The 26,907-nt window shown below is 38.0% G+C and overlaps 1 protein-coding gene across 5 annotated transcripts in view; it reads left to right on the top strand.

Moving 5' to 3' along the window:
• The window catches only part of LIPI (lipase I), a 47,413-nt gene extending 34,609 nt beyond the window's left edge, over positions 1-12,804 (top strand). For 3 of the 5 annotated variants that reach the window (XM_070455085.1, XM_070455086.1, XM_070455083.1), the window contains one exon: positions 12,020-12,804. In XM_070455085.1, coding sequence (XP_070311186.1) covers positions 12,020-12,107 — 88 coding nt within the window. In that variant the 3' untranslated portion in view covers positions 12,108-12,804. The other 2 variants (XM_070455084.1, XM_070455082.1) reach the window with 1 other exon arrangement.
• The last annotated feature ends 14,103 nt before the right edge of the window (positions 12,805-26,907 follow it).

Here is a 26,907-nt window from a genome sequence, read left to right as displayed (position 1 = left end):
ACTACAGAATGCCAGGCTTCCCTGTCTTTCATCATCTCCCAGAGCTTGCTTAAACTCATGTCCATTGAGTCAGTGATGCCATCCAACCATCTTGCCTCTGTTGTCCCCTTCTCCTCCTGCCTTCAGTCTTTCCCAGCATCAGGCTCTTTTCCAGTGAGTCAGCTCTTCCCTTCAGGTGGCCAAAGAATTGGAGCTTCAGCTTCAGCATTAGTCCTTCTAATGAATATTCAGAGTTGATTTCCTTTAGGATAGACTGGTTGGATCTCCTTGCAGTCCACAGGACTCTCAAGAGTCTTCTCCAACACCACAGTTCAAAAGCATTAATTCTTCAGCGTTAAGTCTTCTTTAAATTTATTTAGCGTCTACTACATCTCAAATGCTATGTTTACAATTGTTGCAACAACTCTATGAGTTAAGTATTTTCTTTGTTTTGTTAGTAAAGGAACAGAAACTCAGAAGTTTAAAATAACATGTCTAAGGTCTCTTAGCTGAGAATTGCCTTTGTCATGACAGGGAGTCAAACTTTTCTTGTTTTTTTTCATTTGTTGTTTCCTTCATTTTTAGCTGCTGCTATTTTTATAGGAATAAAGTTTTTCACTAATTAATATAGTCAGTTATTCTAATTGTGGGACATTTGGAAAATTTAATTCACATGTAGTCCGATAACTAAGAGATAACACCGTTAATATTTTGTCATGTTTACTTATAATCACACATGCTACGGTTGAATCATGAATTTGATTATTTGATTCACTGTCTTCTTAATCGTGTTTTACATAGACAAGTGTTACATACAGCTCCATCGCTGGTTAAGTAGAAACAGGGTAAAGTCATTAGGATATGCCACAGAGGAAAAAATAAGCATGTGTGTCATTTTAATTTTTATGTAAAAAACTAATCTATTTTTTTACATAAAAATTTAATTTTTATGTAAAATCTAATTTTAATTTTTATGTAAAATCTAAAATCTACAGTCTAAATAGTGTCATTTTAAGTTTTATGTAAATTCTAAACAGAAAGTCATTAGGATATGCCACAGAGGAAAATATAAGCACGTGTATCATTTTAATTTTTATGTAAAATCTAAGCAGAATTTTTATGTAAAATCTATCTAAATAGATAGACTATGAAAATTTGCTAAATTTATAAAATTTAGATGCAGTTACTTGTACTCAGGGAAAAAACTAAAATACGTTATGTGGGTGGTTAACAGAACTCTTAACATTCCCTGTTGGCTGTGGATGCTAACAGATGCTTGAATGAAATGCATGCTTTAAGTTTAATTACCTAGATAATTGCAGTAACCATTTAGTTGCTTTTCCTGTTTAGATCTGTCCGTACAGATAATGTACAATTAATGAGAATTAGCACTGCCAAACTATTGGGAGTGTGAGTGATAAAAATGTGATGCCTTATGGTCCAGAATAAACTGTGTGTCTAACTCAGTAAATAATTAGCTGTCTGTAACAAACAGTGATGGAGACTACACAAACAATATAGTTCTTCTGAGCATTTCCAGTAGACGGGCCTTTCAGACTTAGGGATGAGAGGAATATTTGTAGTGGAGATACCTGTGTGACTTCTTGAGAAAAGTTGAATTAAATCTACTTTAAAAATTTTTGCTTAATAGGTAAAATGTACTCTTTTCGGCATATAGTTCTATGAGTTTTAGTAAGCACATAGAGTCATGTAACCACCACCACAATTAAGATACAGAACATTTTCATCAATCACAAAAACTGCTTATGCTGTCCCTTTATTGCCAAGTCCCCACACCTACTCTCTCGCAACCTCGGCACCTAGATTTGCCTTTTCCAGAACTTTATATAAATGGAATCATATGGTATGTTGCCTTTTAAATATTGCTTCTTTCATTTAGCTTTAGACATTTAAAACTCACCCATGTTGTTGCTTATATCAATGGAATGTTATTGATACATAGTATTTCATTGTATGTATATACCACAGTTCCTTTATCCTAGTTGGAGGAAAAATATAACTTGTTCATAATTTTTTATATCTGTCCAGGATAAAGCCAAAAGAAATATTTACTTGCAGTTTTTTATGTGAACCTAAGTTTTCATTTATCTTAAATACCTAGAGATCGTAAGGTCATATTGTGAGTGGCTTCCCTGGTGGCTCAGATGGTAAGAATCTGCCAGCAATGCAGGAGACCCAGGTTTGATCCCTGGGTTGGGAAGATCCCCTGGAGAAGGGAATGGCTACCCACTCCAGTATTCTTGCCTGGAGAATTCCAGGGACAGAGAAGCCTGGTAGGCCACAGTCCATGGGGTAACAAAGAGCTAGACATGACGAGTGACTAACATGTTCACTTTTCACTTTCATTGTGAGTGCATGTTTAACCTTATAAGCAACTGCCAGACTGTTTTCCAAAATGACTGTACATTTTGCATCCCCACTGACACTTCCCAGAGTTCCATTGCTCTCTTACACCCAAAACTGCACCTTCACCAGTTTTTTGTTGTCTTTGCTTTTCTAACACGTGTGTAGAAAATGAAAACACTTCTGTTCACTTGTTTTTAACTTGTATTTCTCTAATGACAAATGATGTTGATGACCTCTGCCATTTAATTGAGGGTATCTGCATCTTTAATGTAATTGTAGGTACAGTTGGGTTTAAATCTGCCATCTTGCTATTTTGTTTTCTGTTTGTCCCATCTTTTCTTTGTTCCCATTTTCTCATTGTCTGCCTTTTGGATAAATTGAGGAGCCTATGATTCCATCTAGAGGAGGACATGGTAACCCACTACAGTATTCTTGCCTGGAGAATCCAAAGGACAGAGGAGCCTGGCAGGCTATAGTCCACAGGGTTACTCGGAGTCGGACATGACAGAAGCAACTTAGCATGCATGCTTATGATTCCATTTAATCTTCTTTATCAATGGAAGAAGTTGATTATTTAGTGGTTCCTATGGAGTTATATTGTAATCTTCATTTTATCACAGTCTACCAAGTGAATTTTACTGCTTCACATGTAACATGAGGACCTGACAGTAGTATACTTCCATTTCTCTCTTGTGCTGTTCTTGGCATATATTTTAATTATACATATGCTAAAATCTCTATAAAGTGTATCACTTTTCTTTAAAGAGACATTTCTATTAAAATACATGAATAATTAGAAAGTCTTCCATATTTTTTCCATACATTTACCATTTCTGGTGTACTTCTAACCTGTATTAGATGTATATTTTCATCTGCTACAATTTACCTTATGACAAAAGGAGCTCCTTTAAGATTTTTTTGTAAGATCTGGTAGTTGTGAATGCTTTCAACTTTTGTGTGTTTTTATGATGTCTTTATTTTTAAAGATAATTTCTCTGGGTGTGGAATTCTAGTTTGACAGTTGTTCTTTTACTTTCAATACTTTAGGGATGTTACTGTGCTGTCTTAAACCATGCATTGAGTTTAACGAGAAATTTATTATTACTATCCTTCCTTTGTTGCTATGAACAAAATAAAACTCTTCTGTGACTGGTTTTAAGAGTTTCTCCTTATCACAGATTTTAAGCAGTTTAATTCAATGTGACTTTTTAAAATTTTTTCCATACCTCTTGTGATTAGTGTTTGTTGACCTTTATTGGATCCATGGGTTTATAGATTTCATCATATTTTATCTAAACTTTTCACTTATTTTGAAATATCTCTTGCTGTGTCCCTACTCTCTAGTATCTCTTTGGAGACTCTAATTTCAAATTTATTAGGTTATTTGAAGGTATCCCACTGTTCACTGATGCTCTGACTTTAAATTTAATTTTCTCCCTGCATTTCATTTTGAATGTTTCTCTTGCTATGTCTTCAAGTTCATTATTCTTTTCTTCTGCAATGTCTAAGCTGCTATTTAACTATTATAGGGCATTTTTCATCTCAGATATTGTACTTTTCATCTATGGATGTTTCATTTTAATCTTTGAATATGTTTCATGTCTCTACTTGAAAACATGAAATACAATTATAGTAACTCTTTCAATACCTTTACCATCGGAGCCACCAGGGAATTGCCATCTGTTGGATCATAGAAAAAGCAAGAGAATTTTAGAAAAACGTGCACTTCTCTTTCATTGACTATGCTAAAGCGTTTGACTGTGTGGATCACAACAAACTGTGGAAAATTCTTAAAGAGAAGGGAATACCAGGCCACCTTACCCTCCTGTGAAACCTGTATGTAAATCAAGAAGCAAGAGTTTCAAGGGGCTTTGGAACAACAGACTGCTTCCAAATTGGTAAAGGAGTATGTCAAGGCTGCAAAGAATATAATCAGATTTTGCTGTTGACCATAAGGTGATGTCCATGTGTAGAGTCTTCTCTTGTGTTGTTGGAAGAGGGTGTTTGCTATGACCAGTGCATTCTCTTGGCATAACTCTATTAGCCTTTGCCCTGCTTCATTCTGTATGCCAAGGCCAAATTTGCCTGTTACTCCAGATGTTTCTTGACTTCCTACTTTTGCATTCCAGTCCCCTATAATGAAAAGGACATCTTTTTTTGGGTATTAGTTCTAGAAGATCTTGTAGGTCTTATCAGAACCGTTCAAATTCAGCTCCTTCAGCATTACTGGTTGGGGCATAGACTTGGATTACTGTGATATTGAATGGTTTGCTGTGGAAATGAACAGAGATCATTCCGTTGTTTTTGAGATTGCATCCAAGTACTACATTTCAGACTCTTCTGTTGACTATGATGGCTACTCCGTTTCTTCTAAGGGATTCTTGCCCACAATAGTAGATATAATGGTCATCTGAATTAAATTTACCCATTCCAGTCCATTTTAGTTCGTTGATTCCTAATATGTTAACGTTCACTCTTGCCATCTCCTGTTTGATCACTTCCAATTTGCCTTGATTCATGGACCTAACATTCCAGGTTCCTATGCAATATTGCTCTTTACAGCATCAGACTTTAACTTCCATCACCAGTCACATCCACAATTCTGTGTTGTTTTTGCTTTGGCTCCATCTCTTCTTTCTTTCTGGAGTTATTTCACCACTGATCTCCAGTAGCATATTGGACACCTACTGACCTAGAGAGTTCGTCTTTCAGTGTCCTATCTTCTTGCCTTTTCATACTCTTCATGGGGTTCTCAACGCAGAAATACTGAAGTGGTTTGCCATTCCCTTCTCCAGTGGACCATATTTTGTCAGAACTCCCCACCACGACCTGTCCATCTTGGGTGGCCCCACATGGCATGGCTCATAGTTTCATTGAGTTAGACAAAGCTGTGGTCCATGTGATCAGATCCGACCCAAGAAAAAGAAGTGCAAAAAAGCAAAATGGCTGTCTGGGGGGCCTTACAAATAGCTGTGAAAAGAAGAGATGCGAAAAGCAAAGGAGAAAAGGAAAGATAAACCCATTTGAATGCAGAGTTCCAAAGAATAGCAAAGAGAGATAAGAAAGCCTTCCTAAACACACACACACACACACACACACACACACAGACACACAAAAGAAAGCCTTCCTCAGTGATCAGTGTGAAGAAATAGAGGAAACCAATAGAATGGGAAAGACTAGAGATCTCTTCAAGAAAATTAGAGATACCAAGAGAACATGTCATGCAAAGATAGGCTCAATAAAGGACAGAAATGGTATGGACCTAACAGAAGCAGAGGATATTAAGAAGAGGTGGCAAGAATACACAGAAGAACTGTTCAAAAAAGATCTTCATGACCCAGATAATCATGATGGTGTGATCATTCACTTAGAGCCAGACATCCTGGAATGTGAAGTCAAGAGGGCCTTAGGAAGCATCATTATGAACAAAGCTAGTGGAGGTGATGGAATTCCAGTTGAGCTATTTCAAATCCTAAAAGATGATGCTGTGAAAGTGCTACACTCAATATGCCATCAAATTTGGAAAACTCAGCAGTGGCCACAGGATTGGAAAAAGTCAGTTTTCATTCCAAGCCCTAAGAAAGGCAATGCCAAAGAATGCTCAAAATACCACACAATTACGTGTGTCTCACGTGCTAGTAAAGTAATGCTCAAAATTCTCCAAGACAGCTTCAACAATACATGAACCGAGAACTTCCAGATGTTCAAGCTGGTTTTAGAAAAGGCAGAGGAACCAGAAATCAAATTGCCAACATCTGCTGGATCATCAAAAAAGCAAGAGAGTTTCAGAAAAACATCTATTCCTGCTTTATTGACTATGCCAAAGCCTTTGTGTGGATCACAATAAACTGTGGAAAATTCTGAAAGAGATGGGAATACCAGACCAACTGGTTTGCCTCTTGAGAAATCTGTATGCAGGTCAGGAAACAATGGTTAGAACTGGACATGGAACAACAGACTGGTTCCAAATAGGGAAAAGAATATATCAAAGCTGTATATTGTCACCCTGCTTATTTAACTTATATGCAAAGTACATCATGAGAAACGCTGGGCTGGATGAAGCACAAGCTGGAATCAAGATTGCTGGGAGAAATATCAATAACCTCAGGTATGCAGATGACACCACCCTTATGGCAGAAAGTGAAGAACTGAAGAGCCTTTTGATGAAAGTGAGAGGAGAGTGAAAAAGTTGGCTTAAAGCTCAGCATTCAGAAAACTAAGATCATAGCATCCAGTCCCATCACTTCAGGGCAAATAGATGGGGAAGCAGTGGAAACAGTGGCTGACTTTATTTTCTTGGGCTCCAAAATCACTGCAGGTGGTGGCTGCAGCCATGAAATAAAAAAAACACTTACTCCTTGGAAGAAAAGTTATGACCAAACTAGACAGCATATTAAAAAGCAGAGATATTACTTTACCAACAAAGGTCTTATCAAGGCTATGGTTTTTCCAATAGTCATGTATGGATGTGAGAGTTGGACTGTGAAGAAAGCTGAGTGCCAAAGAATTGATGCTTTTGAACTGTGGTGTTGGAGAAGACTCTTGAGAGTCCCTTGGACTGCAAGGAGATCCAACCAGTCCATCCTAAAGGAAATCAGTCCTGAATGTTCACTGGAAGGACTGATGTTGAAGCTGAAACTTCAATACTTTGGCCACCTGATGCGAAGAACTGAATCACTGGAAAAGACCCTGATGCTGGGAATGATTTAAGGCAGGAAGAGAAGGGAATGACAGAGGATGAGATGATTGGATGGCATCACTGACTCAATGGACATGTGTTTGAGTAAACTCTGGGAGTTGGTGATGGACAGGGAAGTCTAGTGTGCTGCAGTCCTTTGGGTCGCAAAGAGTTGGACACAGCTGAATGACTGAACTGAACTGAACTGAACTGATATCAAGGCTGTATCTTGTCACTCTGCTTGTTTAACTTATATGCAGAATAGATCATGCAAAATGCCAGGCTGGATGTAGTACCACCTGGAATTAAGATTGCTGGGGGAAATATCGATAACCTTAGGTATGCAGATGATACCACCCTTATGGCAGAAAGCAAAGAGGAACTAAAGAGCCTCTTGATGAAAGTGAAAAAGGAGACTGAAAAAGTTGGCTTAAAATTCAGCATCCAAAAATTTAAGATCATGGCATCAGGTCCTATCACTTCATGGCAAATAGATGTGGAAACAACAGAAACAGAGACAGACTATTTTCTTGGGCTCCAAAATCACTGCAGATGGTGACTGCAGCCATGAAATTAAAAGGCACTTGCATCTTGGAAGAAAAACTATGAGAAACCTAGACAGCATGTTAAAAAGCAGAGACATTACTTCGTCGACAAAGGTTCATATAATCAAAGCCATGGTTTTTGCAGTAGTCATTTATGGATGTGAGAGTTGGACCATAAAGAAAGCTGAGCGCTGAAGAATTGATGCTTTTGAACTGTGGTGTTGGAGAAGACTCTTGAGAGTCCCTTGGACTGCAAGGAGATCCAACCAGTCAACCCTAACAGAAATCAACTCTGAATATTCATTGGAAGGACTGATGCTGAAGCTGAAGCTCCAATACTTTGGCCACCTGAAGGGAAGAGCTGACTCACTGGAAAAGAGCCTGATGCTGGGAAAGACTGAAGGCAGGAGGAGAAGGGGACAACAGAGGACGAGGTGGTTGGATGGCATCACTTTTTCAATGGACATAAGTTTAAGCAAGCTCAAGGAGATAATGAAAGACAGGGAAGCCTGGTGTGCTGCAATCCATGGGGTCACAAAGAGTTGGACACAATTTAGCAACTGAAATCCACCACCACCACCACCAACAATGTCTTTGCTGCTTCTCACATCTGTGCTAGCTCTTGGTTGATTTCAATTGGTTGCCTTCATATGGGTCAATTTTCCTGCTTTTTTGCATGCTTGGTATTTCTTGATTAGATGCCAGACACTGTGTATTTTATCATGTTAGGTGCTCCATATTTTTATATTCTTATAAATCTTCTTTTATTTTCAAGATACTGTTTAGTTACTTTTAGGAAGATTGGTTCTTTCAGGTTCTACTTTCAAAGTTTTTTAGGTAGGACTGGAATCATGCTAACTTTATGGGTAATAATCCCCACTCCTAAGGCAAGATTTCCTCTTTACTCAGTTACCTGCAGGTAAGAACAGATACCTTTGTTAGTGCTAGGAACTTTATCCTAAGTAACTTTTTAAAAGAACACTAGATGCATAAATGTGATATGTTGTACAAAAGCCTTAGGGGAGATATTTTAGAAATAAAGAAGCATGTATACTTATTGTATTTTGTAAAATATACATGGATTAAAATTAAAAACTAATTATATTTGAATTTTAGAGATTTTTTTAATTCTTTGATTTCTTCTGTATTTTCACTGAAGTTTATGCTTTATCAATGTACTGTGCTCATTTCTGCTAATTTGTGGTAAACAAAGCTTTAGAAATGTAACATCCAATGCTTTTTTTATTTAAAGAAACACTAAATATTCTTATTCCTATAATATTTCAACATATATCACATTTTTTTATAATTATACAGTTTAAATTTTTTTATCCTGAGGATAAGGAACTATTAATAACATAGGATAAATGATCTCAATATTAGAGTCTCCTGGCAATAGAACTATATAGGCTTTCACAATGTAAAAACAGGAAAATTAATTTTCCTCATATATTTTGGTAATATTTAACTTTGGAAGCTGTAATGAACCTGACCAAATTGTTCTATAATGCTTGTGAAAGCTTTGTAAAATGTGGAATATTTAATAAAATATATGCATTTACTATATTGAACATATGTCAATTGTAATAGGATAGTGAGCTTTCATTTTATTGTATAAAATAAACAAAAACATACTTGCTTTAAGATTGTATTAAAATATGTTAGTAGGACAATTACTTGATGACAGATACAATTTATTATTAGGTTGGTGCAAAAGTAATTGCAGTTTTGCATTGTTGAACTTTGCTATTTGATATTGGATAACATTCCTAAATAAATGTAATTATGTTATACATCATTTTAATGCACATTTCTCACCATATGTATTTATATTGTTGCTAATGACTTAACACTTCCTGTTTATTTTATATTTATTTTAGACTAGGGAAATTATGTTAGACAGAAAGCAATTTGAGAGATTTGAGTTCAAAATGGGTCAGAAAGCAGCACCATCAACAACACGTTTGGCCCATGAACTGCTAAGGAGCATTCAGGGCAGTGATGGTTCATGAAGCTCTGCGAAGGAGACAAGAGCCTTAACGTGAGGAGCATAGTGGCCCGCCATAGGAAGTTGGCAACAGCAAATTGAGAGCCATCATCAAAGCTGATCCACTTACAACTCACAAGAAGTTGCTGAAGAACTCAACATTGACCATTCTATGGTCATTTGGCTTTTGAAGCAAATTAGAATGGTGAAAAAGCTCAATAAGTGGGTACCTCTTGAGCTGACTGAAGATCAAAAAAATCATCCTTTGAAGTGTTGTCTTCTCTTTCTTACTCTATGCAATAATGAACCATTTCTCAATCAGATTTTGATGTGCAATGAAAAGTGGATTTTATATAATAACCAGTGACTATCAGCTCAGTGTTTAGACTAAGAAGAAGCTCCAAAGCACTTCGCAAAGCCAAATTTTCACCAAAAAATGGTCTGTTTGGTGGTCTGCTGCCTGTCTGATCCACTAAAGATTTCTGAATCCCAGCGCAACCATCACATGTGAGAAGTATGCTCAGCAAATGGATGAGATGTACTGACAGCTGCAATGACTGCAGCCAGCATTGGTCAACTGAAAGGGCCCAGTTCTTCTCCATGACAACGCCTGACCACACATCACAAAACAAATGCTTCAAAAGCTGAGGGAATTAGGTTACAGAAGTTTCGCCTCACCCACTATATGCACCTGACCTCTTGCCAACTGACTGCCACTTCTTCAAGTGTCTCAACAACTTTTTGCAGGGAAGACACTTCCACAACCAGCAGGAGGCAGAAAATGCTTTCCAAGAGTTCATCGAATACTGAAGCATGGGTTTTTATTCTACAGGAATAAACAAACTTATTTCTTATTGGCAAAATGTTGATTTTAATGGTTCCTATTTTGTTTAATAAAGATGTGTTTGAGCCTAGTTACAGTGATTTAAAATCCACAGTCTGAATCCGCAGTCATTTTCACCAACCTGATAATAAATCTGACACCCTTGTCTGACTATGACAACTTAAAACTGAAGTGAATCAGGGACATCCAGACCATTGAAGGCTCACTCAGTGAAGAAAGACTTTAATTTATCAGGCTAAATTAAAAATTGACATAAGAATATATGCATTTGTTAGGGGAAGTGTTAAAGTCATTCTTCCACTCAATAATGGAGAAAGGATTATGTCTGATTTTTCAATTACATTCTGGTCTCTTGACAATTTACCACAAAGCTACTTTTGCTAATATCTAAGAATCTTTCAAGATTGAAGTACTGATATTTCACACTTCTATACTATTAAATTTTCAAATGTATTTATTACTTCAAGTGGAAAAATACTGTAATATTCTATATCAGCTTTTATAATTAAAGATAAATGTGTCCATATTTTATTAATTTTCAAATGTTATCAGATATAGGAAGTTGATTTAAAATGGAAGAATTTAACCTAACAATATTGTTGAATACTTTAAAATGTGTTTAGTCATGTCCCAAGTTAGAAGATGATGGGAAGAAATGTATCTCTTGATCTAGAGCAGTGCACGTGTCAAATAAGTATGAGCTACCAGCGCCTGTGCAGTTGAATTGTCCCCTTTTCCTTGATTACATTTATATGGCTGGTACTGGAAATTTCCAGTTATTTCTACCACTTTTTTCCTTTAGCTCCTTTCCTCAACTTTGACCAATCTTTGTTTATTTCAGTTGATTACTTTTTTGAGGGTTTTAAGATATTAACAAGAAGATAAATTACTGGACATGATTCACCACAGTGACTTGAATTCTCAGAAATCATGAAATATTGAATACACAATTTCTCCAAGATATAGAATGATTTAAATGTTATTATTTCCATTTTAGCAGGTGGCAGAGGATTGATTTAAATATTTTGGCAAAATTGTCTGTGAATTCAGTCCAACTCTTCTGTGGTGGCTATCATGATAGAAGAACTGGCCTAGCCACTAAGAGTTGAGTTCAGTTTTCGGCTGTTTCAGTATCCTAAAATATTTCCTATTTAAGTATTCCAGTGAAGCAACAAGGAGAGAGGGTATTGAAGTACAGAGAATTTTTTCTTTCTCACAAATATTATGTCTATTCATCTCTACATAGACAAATGAGATGGAGCAGAAATGATCCTGTAGGTTTTTTTCCACTCCCTGCTTTTAGGGAACTTGTTAGTTATAGGCATGTGCTATGCTTAGTCCATGTCCTACTCTTTGTGACCCCATGGACTGTAGCCTGCCAGGCTCCTCTGTCCATAGGGATTCTCTAGGCAAGAATACTGGAGTGGGTTGCCCTGCCCTTCTCCAGGGGATCTTCCCAACCCAGGGATCGAACCCAGGGATCGATCACCCGTTGCAGGCAGATTCTTTACTGTCTGAGCCAGTTATAAGCATAGGATATTTTTATATTTATGAGAAGGAAGTAAACTTTGCTGTTATTACTAACAGTTATTTTTTCTCTCTTTTCTTCTCTTTCACAGACCACCACTGTGCATCTATAATTTTGTACTTAAAGAAAGCAAGGAGCTATTTCTCACTCCAAGCACATGCAAACCACATGAAATATAAAATGCCTTCATCCATCAAATGTAACAGCTTGTTTGTGAATTGAAAAACTTGTAAATGGAAACAGTGCAATTAGTATTTCTTTTAGACTGCATTGTTCATTCTGAAATTTGTATATTTCTTTTTCATGTACAAGTTTTTAAGAATCAAAAATATAGAATACTTTAAGATGTATATGGTAAAGCATTCTGAATATATTTTAAAGCTGTTTATTTCTGTTTACCTTAATCAAATGTTCCTCTTTGAATTTTTCCCTTTCTTACTTATTATTAACAGATAAAATGTCTTTAGAAAAAAAAGAAGCTCATTGCTTCAACACACCGTCCAAACAGTATCATTCTCCACTCAGAATGCAGTAATGAAATAAATGAACTTTTAAAAAATGTGTAAATTTTGAGTAATTCCTTGGATTCATATAAATCCTGTAAACAGAAATCTCCCTGTTTAGTGATCCATTTGGCATTTTATAATGCATTGTAAATAAAGGCTTTGTTTTATGGAGCACAATAATTTATAGGCCCATAATCGTTAATGTCAGATCTGGGGTCTACCACTTATTCACTTACTAATGGTGTGATCATGAGTAACAAAGTTTACCTTACCATATTTCAGGTGCCTAAAAATTTCTGTGAATATTGATTCAACACTTTGACTAGTGTCTGCCCGTAATGATAATAAATAATAACAGCTAACACATGCATCATTGTATTCTTGGCCCAGTTTAATACTATATATATATATCAATTAATTTAATCCCTACAGAAACCTTCTGAGATTGATCTTATTATCTTCACTGAGACGTAGAAATGTTAACTAACTTACCCAGGATTGTGTACAAAATCAAAATTGAAACCTAAGGCTCTTGAGTCTGTGGTTTTTAACCCCTATTCCTGTTTCTCCAGGCTCCCCTGGTGGATCAGTTGGTAAAGAATCTGCCTACAATGCGGGAGACCTGGATTCTATCCCTGGGTTGGGAAGATGCCCTGGAGGAGGGCATGGCAACCTACTCCAGTATTCTTGCCTGGAGAATCCCCAGGGGCAGACCCTGGTGGGCTACAGTCCATTGAGTCACAAAGAGTCAGACATGACTGAGTAACTTTCACTTCACATGTTTCTCCAAAGTTCAATACATGTTAATTGTGATATTTATAAGTGATCATTTTTGAAGTACAGTCATCCCTAGTTATCCTTGGGGGATTGGTTCCAGGACCCACCACAAATGCCAAAATCCACTGATGCTCACATCCCATAGTTGGTTTTCATTATCTGTGGTTCCACATGCATGGGTTCAACCAGGCACAGATTACATAGTACTATAGTATATATTGGGGAAAAAAACCCCTCTGTAAGTGGAACCCATGCAGTTCAAACCTATGTTGCTGAAGAGTCATTGGGAATAATCTAAATGTCCTTGGCATTCCCCCATTTACCCATTCATTCCAGGAATTCTTGTTCCTCAGCTCCCCCTCACTTGTGTCTGGAAGCTCCCCATATTTGTTTTATGTGTGTTTCTAAACTCATCTGTCAACTACAGTCACAGTCTCTATGCTTTTGCTTTCCTGCTATATTAGTTTTCTGGAACTTTCATTAAAAAAATCACTGATAGGATGGCTTAAACAACATAATTTATTTTCTTACAGTTCTGGAGGCTAGAAGTCCAAGGTCAAGGTGTTGGCAGGTCTGGTTTCCTTGACACCTCTCTCTTTAGTTGCAGATGGCCACTTCCTGGCTGTGTCCTCGCATGGTCCTTCCTCTGTGCTGGGTGTCGCTTTTCTGTGTCTTGATTACCTCTTCTTATAAGGATTAATAATATCACTTAAATATAACACTGTATTCTTGCTACAGTTTAATACTTTACATGTATATATACATATATATATAGACGTGTATATATATATATATATATATATATGTATATATCAATTATCATATATCAATTCATTTAATCCCCTACAAAAATCCTATGAGACTGGCCTTTTCAATCTCCACTGGTACAGAAATGGAGGCCATTGAAATGTTGACTTGACTTAACCAGGATTTCATACAAAATTAGAATTGACTGGTGTCCTTATGTGGAGAAGGCAATGGCAACCCCCTCCAGTACCCTTGCCTGGAAAGTCCCGTGGATGGAGGAGCCTGATATGCTACAGTCCATGGGGTCGCAAAGAGCCGGACACGACTGAGCGACTTCAGAGATTACAGCATATCGAATGGGCTCATTTTAATTTAATCACCTCTTTAAAGACCCTGTCTCTAGATAAAGCCACATTCTGAGGTAATGGGAATTCATCTCATAACACCGTCCATCACTCATTAGCACCACAACGATTGCTGCTATTGTTCAGTTGCCCAGCTGTGTCCAACTCTTTGTGACCCCACAGACTGCAGCATGGCCTGCCCTCCCTGTCCCTCACCACCTGCTGGAGGAGTTTGCCCTAGTTCATGTTCATTGCATCGGTGATGCCGTCCAGCCATCTCAACTTCTGATGCCCTCTTCTTCTTCTGTCCTTGCTCTTTCCTAGCATCAGAGACTTTTCCAATGAATCAGCTCTCACAACCATACATAACCACTGGGAAGACCATAGCCTTGATTATATGGACCTTTGTTGGCTGAGTAATGTCTCTGCTTTTCAACATGCTGTCTAGGTTTGTCATTGCTTTCCTGCCAAGAAGCAATCATCTTCTGATTTCATGGCTGCAGTCACATATGCAGTGATTTTGGAGTCCAGGAGACAGAAATACGTCACTACTTCCACCTTTTCCCCTTCTATTTGCCATGAAGTAATGGGGCCGAATGCCGTGATCTTAGTTTTTTAATATTTAGTCTTAAACTGGCTCTCTCACTCTCCTTCACCATAATCAAGAGGATGTTGAGTTCCTCTTCACTTTCTGCTATTAGAGTGGTATCATCTACATATCTGAGGTTGTTGATGTTTCTCCCACCTATCTTGATTCTGGCTTGTAACTCATCCAGCCTGGCATTCCTCATGATGTGTTCAGGGGATGGGTTAAACAAACAGGGTGACAGCAGACAGCCTTGATGTACTTTTTTCTCGATTTTGAACCAATCAGTTGTTCTATACAGGGTTCTAACTGTTGCTTCTTGACCTGCATACAAGTTTCTCAGGAGACAGGTAAGATGGTCTGGCATTCCCATCTCTCTAAGAGTTTTCCACAGTTTTTCATGATCCACAAAAGTGTTAGCCTAGTGGATGAAACTGAGATAGATGTTTTTCTGACATTCCCTTGCTTTCTCTATAATCCAGTGAACGTTGAAAATTTCATCGCTAGTTCTTCTTCCTTTTCTAAACCCAACTTGGACATAACGGAAGTTCTTGTTTCGCAAAATGCTGAAGCCTAGCTTGCAATATTTTAAGCATAACCTTACTAGCCTGGGAGATGAATGCAATTGTCTGATGTAGCACATTCTTTAGTACTGTCCTTTTTGGGAATTGGGATGAGAATTGGCCTTTTCCATTCCTGTGACCATTGCTGGGTCTTCCAGATTTGTTGACATAATGAATGCAAAACCTTGAAGGCATCCTCCTTTAGGGATTTGAATAGTTCTGCTGGAATTTCTTAACATCCATTAGCTTTATTAACTGCTGTGTTTCTTAAGGCTCACTTGACTTCATACTCCAGAATGTCTGGCTCTGGGTGACTAACCACACCATCGTAGTAGCCTGGTTCATTAAGGTCTGTTTTATACAGTTCTTTCATGTATTCTTGGAGAGGGAAATGGCAACCAACTCCAGTCCTCTTGCCTGGAAAATTCCATGGATGGAGGAGCCTGGTGGGCTACAGTCCGTGGGGTCGCAAAGGCTTGGACACGACTGAGTGACTTCACCTTCACCTTCCATGTATTATTTCTATCTCTTCTTGATCTCTTCATGGATCACTGCCTTGTCATGGCGAAGGGGCTTGCATAACTCCATGAGACTAAGAGCCATGCCATGCAGGGCCACCCAAGATGGACGGGTCATAGCAGAGAGTTCTGACAAAATATGATACACTGGAGGAGGAAATGGCAAACCACCCCAGTATACTTGTCATGAGAACCTCATGAACTGTATGAAAGACCAGAATGATAATCTTTGCCTCATGTGGTATTTGAAGGTGAATCAGGACCATAATTGATGCCTACCTGGAAAACACTGATATGTGAAGACTCGATGTGTTAGATATGTGTTCCAGGCAGAAACTTGTAGAAGGGTTTCCACATTTTGCTTAGGGATTTTGGCAGTGCTCCCTGCATCTCTAATGTCAGACATTCCTTCCTCAGTGTGTGCCTCAGCCGTTCGGTCCACAGGCCTCTGACTCCAGTGATAGAAACCCATCCTCTCTCCTGTCTGTCATTTAGCCATTTTATCACGAACTTCTCATATTCTAAAGCAAAACCAGAAACTCTTTTGTAATTTCACTTTTCCAACATCCCTCAATTAGTTTTCCAGATATCCCCGGAAATTCTGAATCTTAGTTTGTGATATTAATGACATTTAAAATTAAATAAAGTGCATTAGAGATATCTTCCTAGGGGGAAAATTCCTATTCCAGTATTTGAGACTGCTTAGGAACTTTGGATAACAGTACCTGACTTGTCTCATAGCTTGTTAAAGGACCCCGTAACTCTCATAACAAAATTTCCTTGTCATAGGTGATGGAATCCTTCAAGGATAACTTGAGGATATAAACTTATGAAATGTTTATAGGTTTCCATACTGCAATATCTGGGAGAAATATCAATAGCCTCAGATATGCAGATGATACCACTTTAATGGCAGAAAGTTAAGAGGAATTAATGAGCCTCTTGATGAAGATGAAAGAGGGGAGTGAAAAAGCTGGCTTAAAACTCAACATTCAAAAAACTAAGATCATGGCATCCAGTCCTATCACTTCAAGGCAAACAGAGGGGGAAAATGTGGAAACAGTATCAGATTTCATTTTCTTTAGCTCCGAAATCAGCGTGGATGGTGACTGCAGTCATGAAATTAAAATACACTGCTTGGAAGAAAAGCTATGTCAAACCTAGGACAGTGTTTTAAAAAGCAGAGATATCATTTTGCCAACAAACGTCCATATAGTTAAAGCTGTGGTTTTCCCGCAGTCATTACGGATGTGAGGGTTGGGCCACAAAGAAGGCTGAGCACTGAAGAACTGATGTTTTTGAACTGTGATGCTGGAGAAGACTCTTAAGAGTCCCTTGGACTGCAAGGATCAAACCAGTCAATCCTAAAGGAAATCAATCCTGAATATTCATTAGAAGGCTCCAATACTTTGGCCACCTGATGGGAAGAGCTGACTCACTGGAAAAATTGATGGCAAGAGGAGAGGGGGACAGCAGAGGATGAGACGGTTGGATGGCATCATTGACTCAATGGATATAAGTTTGAGCAAACTACAGGAGATAGTAAAGGACAGAGAAGCCTGGCGTGCTGCAGTTCATGGAGTCGGAAAGAGTCAGAGATGGCTTAGCAACTGAACAACAACAACTATGCTGCAATATCTTCTCCAGTGTCCTAATTCCCTCTACTTTTTTTTTTTTTTCATGATGAACAATGAAAGGAAAACTTTGTAACTTGTCTTGGGGATGAGAGGAAGTAAACTCCTCTGAATATTTTTAATCACATTTTCCCCAAATTTGTAGAAATCATAGATCAAAAATAGTAGTGAGAGGGAAAAGTGCACTTTTTGGAGGACTGATGAAGCACAGATATTTTATAGTAATCATGTACGACAACAGAAGGAACAGATAGCCATTCTGCACAAAATGGGTTACACCAGGCTACTTTGAAGAAACTCTGTCTGGGTCAGATACAGAAAACTGCAGAGAAGCACAATTATGTAGTAATGCTTATAATCAGCTATAATCATGTAAGTGTTGTTGTGGGTCATAACATCTATGCATTAATCCTGTTTTTTCACATAGTAATGATAACAGTAACAACAAATATATAATGAGTAATTACGATGTGCCAATCTGTGTTTTAAATCTTTGATTTTCATTATTTCATTTAGTCCTTACAAATGCCTCATCAGGTATGTAGCTTTTTCACCTTCTGTGACAGAGGGGAGAAGTGGAGAAGAAAATCTATTAGACTATTTCTTTCAATACCTGAAAGATATGTTTGTTGTGTTTCGATAGTTATCTACTGGGTATATATTAGGCATTCTGTAAATGCTTGTGAATGAATCAAGGGATGGATGGGTGAACAGGAAGTCAATTCCTCTGGATAAAAAGCACAGGACAAAAGGCAGCCCCTGGCCCTGAGAAACCGTAATGTGGTTAGTGAGTGCCTGCCAACAGCCATGGAGCGGTAGCCTGGAAACATCCCGGCAAGTCCTCAGACACATGTGTTGGTTTTCCATTCTGTGCTGTCAAGATCTTAGGATGAAGACACTGCTAACAGTTACCAAACACCTGAATTCTTCCCCAAGATAATATAACCTGCCTCTTCAGGTAGCATAAGCAACATTGTCAGAGAACATTTGGGGATGACATTGGCATTATGAAATGTAGGACTTCGAAACACAGATAACATTTTCATTCATGATTTCTTTTTTCCCTATGAGCATGCATTACATGAAAAAAGAAGGGAATTTGGGAGGTGAACAGCTGGTTATACAGATGGTGTTGATGAGTTGAATTTGGATCTCTGTACCATGACAAGTTTCTGGAATGTGGGTCTCTTGGCTAGGGGTAGGATTATATATCTTACAGGGACATGGAAGAATGTGTTTGCATGTAGACTAGTAGTCATGATTAAAGTGCTTTCACTGGAACATAACATTACAGGAAGTGTTTGAAGATTTAAACCAATAGATCACTCACCCAGATTCACCAGGACCCTATTGAATATTCTTCCAGATTTCCTTTTGATCCCTGTCAGCACCTTGCAGTTCTTAACTCAGGTTTGCCCTCACAACTTCCTTCCACTTCAGCCCTTTCGTGGCCTTTTCTGTTGTTAACTGATCTCTCCCAAACTCATTCCTCACTTTGCTTTTCTTCCTCCTCTGCTTCTTAAAGGTGATATTTCATGTCTCTGTTAAGGCACTTTGCTTACTTGTGTCCACCACTAAAACATAATCTTGAGAGTAAGAAATTTTGTGTTACATACATATTTTTGTATTTTCAGGGTCTAGATAAATGCCTGGACTATTCCAGGGGCTCCAAAAACATTTGTTGAATGATAAATGCAAAATTTTAAAAATTAAGCAGCCTCTTTTTTTGGCTTAGCTGGGGAAGAGTGGGCAGATACCAGTGTTTGCTGGCTATTTAGAAGAACAAAATGTTTCGAGTGGTTCTGGTTTGAGATCACAGAGATCTCACAGTACAGCAGATTTAAGATTTTCTTTGTCTTACATTATTTTCTAAGAATGTAGTAAAACCAGATATGATTTTAATATTAGATAATTTTAGTCAAGACAGATATAGTACTGAAGAATAATTTGCATTTATAATTAAATTTGAAACTTCTTTTACATATATTGTTAAAGTGTTAAAATGTTAACATTCTAAACACAGATGAATTATAAATTTCAGGTTTTTCCTTAATAGTTCTCTGGGAAAATAAATAATTTGAAGATTTAAAAAAATAAAGTCTACTGCAGGCATAGATTCTGTAATCACTGAAACTTTGTCAGTGGAACTTGTCATCAGTTTCCAGAGCATTTTTTTACTCTTTAATATTTAATGTTATGTTTCACTTTAACACTGGGTAGGAGAGATGTTTAATTAGGAAAATGTCTATGGAATGAACATGCAAATATGTGTTTTCTCCTCTTGTGATGAACAAAGGTATGGGAGAAAACAATACAGTGCTTCTCTCACTGTCACAGTTTTTCCCCTGAAATCTCATTTCACAAAATAAGCTACAGAACAACATTGGTCATCCTTCAGGACCTTCATATCTTGAGCAATTCTGAATGCATTTCGCAGAACCAGAGTATCTGGGGTTCTGACTTAGTTGGAAGATGGCTCCTGCCACAGGGATGTGGTGCTCAAGAGTGGTTTCAAATACAAGCCTGGGCAACAGTCTTCCTGAGTTCAAATCTTGGATCTACCATTTGCCATCTGGGTGCTTTTCACCTGACTACTTAAGTCCCCTGTGTCGCAGTTTCCTTAAGTGTGAAGTGGTGGTATTACTTTACTTTCTTCACAGGGTTGGTGTGAGGATTAAATAAGTAAAATGTCTAGAACACAATGACAGAATTCACAGAGATATTGTAATTATTACAACTATTACCTGTATGCACAGTGGAGATCAGAAGCAGGACCTTGGTCATTGGTGTCAGCTACTACAGGAGCTATGGAGTACTGGTCAATATATGTCAGGGTAAGATTCTGTTCAGACATCACTGAAAGCTGGTCCTTTGGCCTCATCATAAGCGAGGTGGTCTCAGTTTGAATATTGCCTGAAAATTGTATTAAGACTTAACATTTTAAAAGCAGTTCAAGCTTCACAGTAAAACTGAGAGGAAGGTACAGAGATTTTCCACATGCTCCCTGCTCATGTACTTACAAAGCCAATGGCACTATCAACACGCCCCACCAGAGTGGAACATTTGCTACAGCTGATGAATCCACATTGACACATCATAAATATCAAAAGCCTGTAGCTTACATTGTGGTTCAATCTTAGCATTGTACATTCTATGTTTGGGAAAATTCCATAGCTCTACTTTTTCCAGAATGCTGTATAGTTGGAATCATACAGTATGTAGCCTTTTCGGATTGGCTTTTTCCCTCAGTTATGTGCATTTATGTTTCCTCTATGTGTTTTCATAGCTTGGTAACTCATTTCCTTTTAGTCCCCCCAAATTATTCCATTGTCTGAATATATCACAGTTTATTTATCCATTCACCTACTGAGGGACATCTTGGTTGCTTCCAAGTTTTGGCAACTATGAATAAAACTGTTATAAACATCCACGTGTAGGTTTTTGTGTAGACATAAGTTTTCTGTTCTTTTGAGTAAATACCAAGGAGCGCAATTGCCGGATCATATGGTAAGAGTGTGCTTAGTTTTGTAAGAAAACCATAAAACTGCCTTCTGAAGTGGCTGTACCAATTTGCATTGCTACTGGTAATGAACGAGAGTGACTGTTGCTACACATCTTACCAGCATTTGGCGTTGTCAGTGTTCTGGACTTGGGCCATCCTTATAGATGTGTAGTAAAATATCATCATTGTTTCAATTTAAATTTTTCTGATGACATACTATGTTGAGCATTTTCAGTACCCTCATTTGTCACCTTTGTATCTTTTATGGTGAGGTATCAAAGTCTTTTTCCCATATTTTCTTATTGTTGAGTTTTAAGAGTTCTCTGTATATTTTGGATAAGTCTTTTATCAGATGTGTTTTTTGTAATATTTTCTCCCAGTCTGTGGTTTACTTTCTCATTCTCTTGACATTGTCTTTTGAAGAGCAGAGTTTTTAATTTTAATGAAGTCCAGCTTATCAATGACTTCTTTCATGGATCATACCTTTGGAGTAATGGACATGAAAAAGGTCATCTAGGTTTTCTTCTTTGTATCTTGGAGGAGTTTAATAGCTTTGCATTTTACATTTAGATCTGTGATCCATTTTGAGTTAACTTTTGTGAAGGGTAAGGTCTTTGTCTAAATTAATTCTTTTGTATGTTGATGTCCAAATGTCCCAGCACTGTTGTTGAAAAAACTGACCTTTGCTCATCGTATTGCCTTTGCTCCTCTGACAAAGATCTGTAGACTATATTTAAGTGGGTCTGTTTCTGGGATGTCTGTCCTGTTCCATCAATCTAGTTGTCCATCCTTTCACTGCACCATCTTGATTACTGTAGATTTATAGTAAGTCTTTGCTCCCCATGTGGCTCAGCTGGTAAAGAATCTGCCTGCAATGCGGGAGACCTGGGTTCAATCCCTGGGTTGGGAAGATGCCCTGGAGAAGGGAAAGGCTACCCACTCCAGTATTCTGGCCTGGAGAACTCCATGGACTCTATAGTCCAGGGGCTGCAGAGTCAGACATGACTGAGCAACTTTCACTTTCACATTACACTCTCATAGTAAGTCTTACAGGAGAGCAGTCAGTCCTTCAATGCTGTCCATTTCCTTCAGTATTGTGCTAGCTATTCCTTGAAACAGGTTTGAGAGAGTATACCTCTGAAGACTTATTTTTTCAGCTTTAAAATATTTGTAAACACTCATGTGTTCATCGTGTACCTGTCCAAAAGGAATGAGATTAATGTGTATTTGACAATGAGCCTTGCTCAAGTATGACAGGTATTTGGAACATAGAAAAGAGAATAATTTGAATCCTTAGACTCAATAAAGTTATATTCTATTAGGAAAACTACCTGGTTGAACACATGTTGTCATATCCCTTGATTATTGCAGAAATAATGATGCTTCCGAGGGCTAGTATGGAGCAGAGGCTGAATATCAGCTGCAGTGGAGGTGTGTGAAGGTTTGGCTGGACAAAAATGATATTGGATGGATGTTTAGGGACTTAGCTCATGTAAAGAGGGAGCTAGAGAGGAGAATGTAGCTTTTTATAGACATAGAGTATGAGGAAGAAGGGAGAACAGATGTGATACATGTAGGTCAAATTATATGAAGTTGTGTATGTCATGGAAAGGAGTTATTCTAGTCAGGAGCTATTTAAGATTACCAAGTGAGAACAGGGCATGACCATACTTGTGTTTCCAAAAGAGGTATCTCTCAAATGCCTAACCGGAGAGGATGTTACCAACCCCTCTGCTGGTGTTCTGACCAAGGCAGGATAATAAAAGGAGACATAGGTAAACGAGTGGAATAAGATGGAGAGACTCAGCACAGAGATGCACTGGAGTTTTGCCACAACAGCCTGCCAAAAACGAAGGAAAAGTTCATATGTTGTATAGATGCGGCCCTTTCATGTGACATGATTTTCTTCATCCCTTCTCTAAAACATGTTGAGACCCCCTTTTGAGCTCCAAAGGGAAAACCTAGTAGGAGTTCTATTAAATGTCCTCAAATGTAATGAGTGAAAACAAGAGAAATGATTAAGGATTGCTATATGCCATCCACTTAAAAATTGTATGGGTTTTAATCTGAAAGAGCACATAGGCGTTTTTCTTTTTTTTCCTGACAATAGCAGGGACGTGAGGAACGTGGCAGATTGAGTTGACTTACATAGTAAAGCCTGGATGGGACCTGCTATTTGAAGGGCTGCTAATAGTGGTGGTTTGAAAAGCCATGCCTGCCCAATGTAGAGATCCCAAAGGAGTTAGATCTATACTCCCTAGGTCAAAATTGCATCATATCTCTGCAATTCCTTCTCCAGAACAGGGTAACTTTTGTTTGCTCAGTTTTTTAAAGAAATCCTGATAAGAGTTTTAAGTGTTATTTTTTTTTCTCTTGTTTCCTATTAAAAAAAATCACATACACACAACATACACACACACACACTATGTCCCTGTGTGGGGAAAGGGAGGGTATTAGAGGCATTGGAGATCTCCCAAAGTTTCCCACTGAGAAGATCTTGTTTTGCATTTGAACAATATTGAATATGTAAATTGAATATAGAAGTTACGCTGTACAGAAAAATTAAATATCTAAGATTTATGAATTATATACATTATGTAGGATGACATCTGATTTAGAAATTCTCACATTTTATGAACAATTTACCCAAGCTCTTCACAAGCATTTTTTATATAAGTGTATCTTTTAAATCAATTAGGTCCTCTTTAAAGTTACCTAATAGGGTTTTCTAGGCCATAGTTTTTCTGTCTTATCTAAGTTGTCCGAGCTGCAGAACTTTTGGAACCTATATGTAATGTTATAGGGAATTTCCCATTGCTCATTTAAGGGTTTATCTCTCAATATGATGAAGAATAAAAGTGCACCAGAAGGGCATGTATTTAGAATTCCTTGCTCCAGAGATGAAACTATTACCAATTTCTTATATATCCAGCTATCTTGTATCTGGAGTTAAAACTAATCATTTCAATAATCATGAAGTGCCATGTTAAATTTCAATTTTGATTTACACTATTAGGATTAATTATCAAGTGTTTGGTGAAATTAATTTACTCCTCTTTTGACTCTGAGGGGGCCAAAAATTTCTTCCAAATCAGAGTAAAGAAGTCATATTTTTAGGCCCACATGACCAGTCCTTGGCTATGGGCTGTCCATGGGAAGGGGCTGTGAACTTAGATGAGATCATTTTATTTATCTGGGGGCATTATTGCAAGGAGTCAGCTGTCAACACTCCTAGGAGTCCTAAAGATGGCATGAGGTGGCAGAGCATAGCCTTGGGGAACAGAGCATGAGGGAGGGGTGGTGGGTAGGCATTTAGAGCTTGACCATCTGTCCACACAGTCTGCTGGCCTTTCTTTGTCCATTCCTGCATTAGACATTTAGGACAACCAGCTCAATTTATCATACTTAGAGTGCAAAAATCCTCCATCAGTCACCCCATGGCCCCTTCTACCTACCCCTTCTACCTTGTTGCTGTCATTTTTTTTTTCTTTTTCTGGGACCTTTACATATCCTAGGATATTTCTAGAGAGCTACTCTTAGATCTCTATGGTCCATCAAGAGGCCCTTCTGTTTTCGCTTCATCTGAACTACAGGGAGAGAATGTAGAGATGTGGAAACGGAATTTTTTTCCCCCAATCTGGGGACAATCTTTCTCTTTCCACATTTATACAAAGTCTTTCTCACTCAGCAAAATACTTATCGCCACCAGTTTCCTGATGCTTCTAAATTCTCCCTAAGGCTTAGGCTTCAAGATGTCAAAAGACAGAAAGAGTTGCAGGCTTTTATTTCTTTCCATGAAATTCTTCCTTCTTTGCTATTTGTCTAAATCAGTAAGCCCAAAATAGTTTTGCTTCTAGAACTGGGGAAGAAGACCTAAGCCAGGAGATAGGTACCATTCACCATTCCATTAGTGATGTTTACTGATTTTAACTGATTCTTTAATCTGGAGGTGACATTTACAGTTACAGTAAAATAGATGATAAGTTATTAAGTTATATGATGTGTGCCACTGATACATGATCTAGAGTGAAATTTATTTATTTATTTTTAAACAGAAGAGTGGTTTACCAATGTTAGAAATATATCTATTAGGTAAGTTAAATAATGAGAGAAGTTTAAACCTTTAGTTCCCTGGAACATCTATGTAATCGGAACTATCCATTATCCAAAATTTCCATATAAACAAATGTTTTTAAAATACCCCAAAATACAATCAAGTTTTATTTCTCTTTAATATTATTATGAGTTGATTTCTAAAGGGTATAAGGTCAAGTTTTACCAATAAAACATGCAACACATTGTCACAAGAGGGCAGCCTTTTAACATGGATTGTTCCTCAGTCTGCAGCCATTCCTTGACAATTTAAGACAGTTACTTTAATCCATGTAACTAAATAATGATAAAACAATACAAAATATTCAAGCAGATATTTTGCATTGTGCATGTTTTTTGTATTATTACCAATAAAAATATTTAAAACCCACAAGGGAAATAAGAACTGAATTGTTTCATGTAGAAAGAAGGGTTTATATAGGTTGTATCTTTTAAATATCAACTGAAGGTCAGTGGCTGGGTTGAGTGCACCAAAATCTCACGTGATCAAATGTGAAATTCTCCTCTGAGCTACCCAAGACTCTAACCAAGAAAGGGCAAGCTGGAAGGATCCAGACTGATATATTACCCACGGGCAAATGAATGTCAGCGGATGTGTGTTTCTAATTTTTAACTTAGAAACTGCCTAAAGACACAGTGCTATTTGGACATATTGATCAGGAGTACATTTTCTTGGTGGATGGCTGGTCTTGTCTGTAAGACACAGAGAGAGCACCCTCAGATGAGCAGTGTGATGTTTCTCCCAGGCTGTCTGTCTGCCCCTGTCCGAAGCTGACCAGCTACTTCTCTCTAAGTCAGTGTTCTTCTCAGGAGTAGCCCACAGTGCTATAAATGTCCATCTTGCCCCGACTTGCTCCAATCTGGGCTTCTTACAGAAATGGAAACTCTCCCAGCCAGCTGTGGTTTCACAAGCCCTCCAGGTAACTCTGATTGAGAGCTACTGGTAGCTGCTGGCAGACAGCAGCAAAGACCAAATAGCCCCATGGGGTTTGAAGACTGCATGAGTTTTTAACCTTAATGCCTTTCTCCTATCCTTAGCCTCAATCCTTTGGCGAATTCTTTGCCGAAGGATTGAATCTTTTGAACTGTGGTATTGGAGAAGACTCTTGAGAGTCCCTTGGACTGTAAGGAGATCCAACCAGTCCATCCTAAAGGAGATCAGTCCTGAATATTCTTTGGAAGGACTGATGCTGAAGTGGAAGTTCCAGTACTTTGGCCAGTCATTGCAAGGAACAGACTCATTGGAAAAGACCCTGATGCTGGGAAAGATTGAAAGCAGGAGGAGAAGGGGATGACAGAGAATGAGATGGTTGGATGGCATCACCAACTTGATGGACACGAGTTTGAGCAAGCTCCAGGAGTTGGTGATGAACAGCAAAGCCTGGCATGCTGCAGTTCATGGGGTCACAGACATGACTGAGACCCTAAACTGAATGGATCCATAGCCTGGTCTCTGCTGCTAATACACACTTGACGGTAGATTTTCTCTCTTTCACTGTCTCTAGGACCAATCCAGGGATTTTATTTCTGCATCACCTCTGACAGTTATGGAGTTTTCCAATGATGTTCTTTGGCTACCCCATTTATTTCCAGTCTTCTGCTCTTCCTCTCTACCACTTTGTAGCTTATAATTATCCGAACAATTTGGCAAGTAAGTTTCTGTCCCCAAAGAATCTATATTCCTGCACT

Source organism: Odocoileus virginianus, chromosome 25 (genome assembly GCF_023699985.2).
Source record: "Odocoileus virginianus isolate 20LAN1187 ecotype Illinois chromosome 25, Ovbor_1.2, whole genome shotgun sequence".
Classification (NCBI taxonomy): Eukaryota; Metazoa; Chordata; class Mammalia; order Artiodactyla; family Cervidae; genus Odocoileus; species Odocoileus virginianus.
Note: the sequence above shows the minus strand (reverse complement) of the source record. Positions and strands in the feature narration are given on the sequence as shown.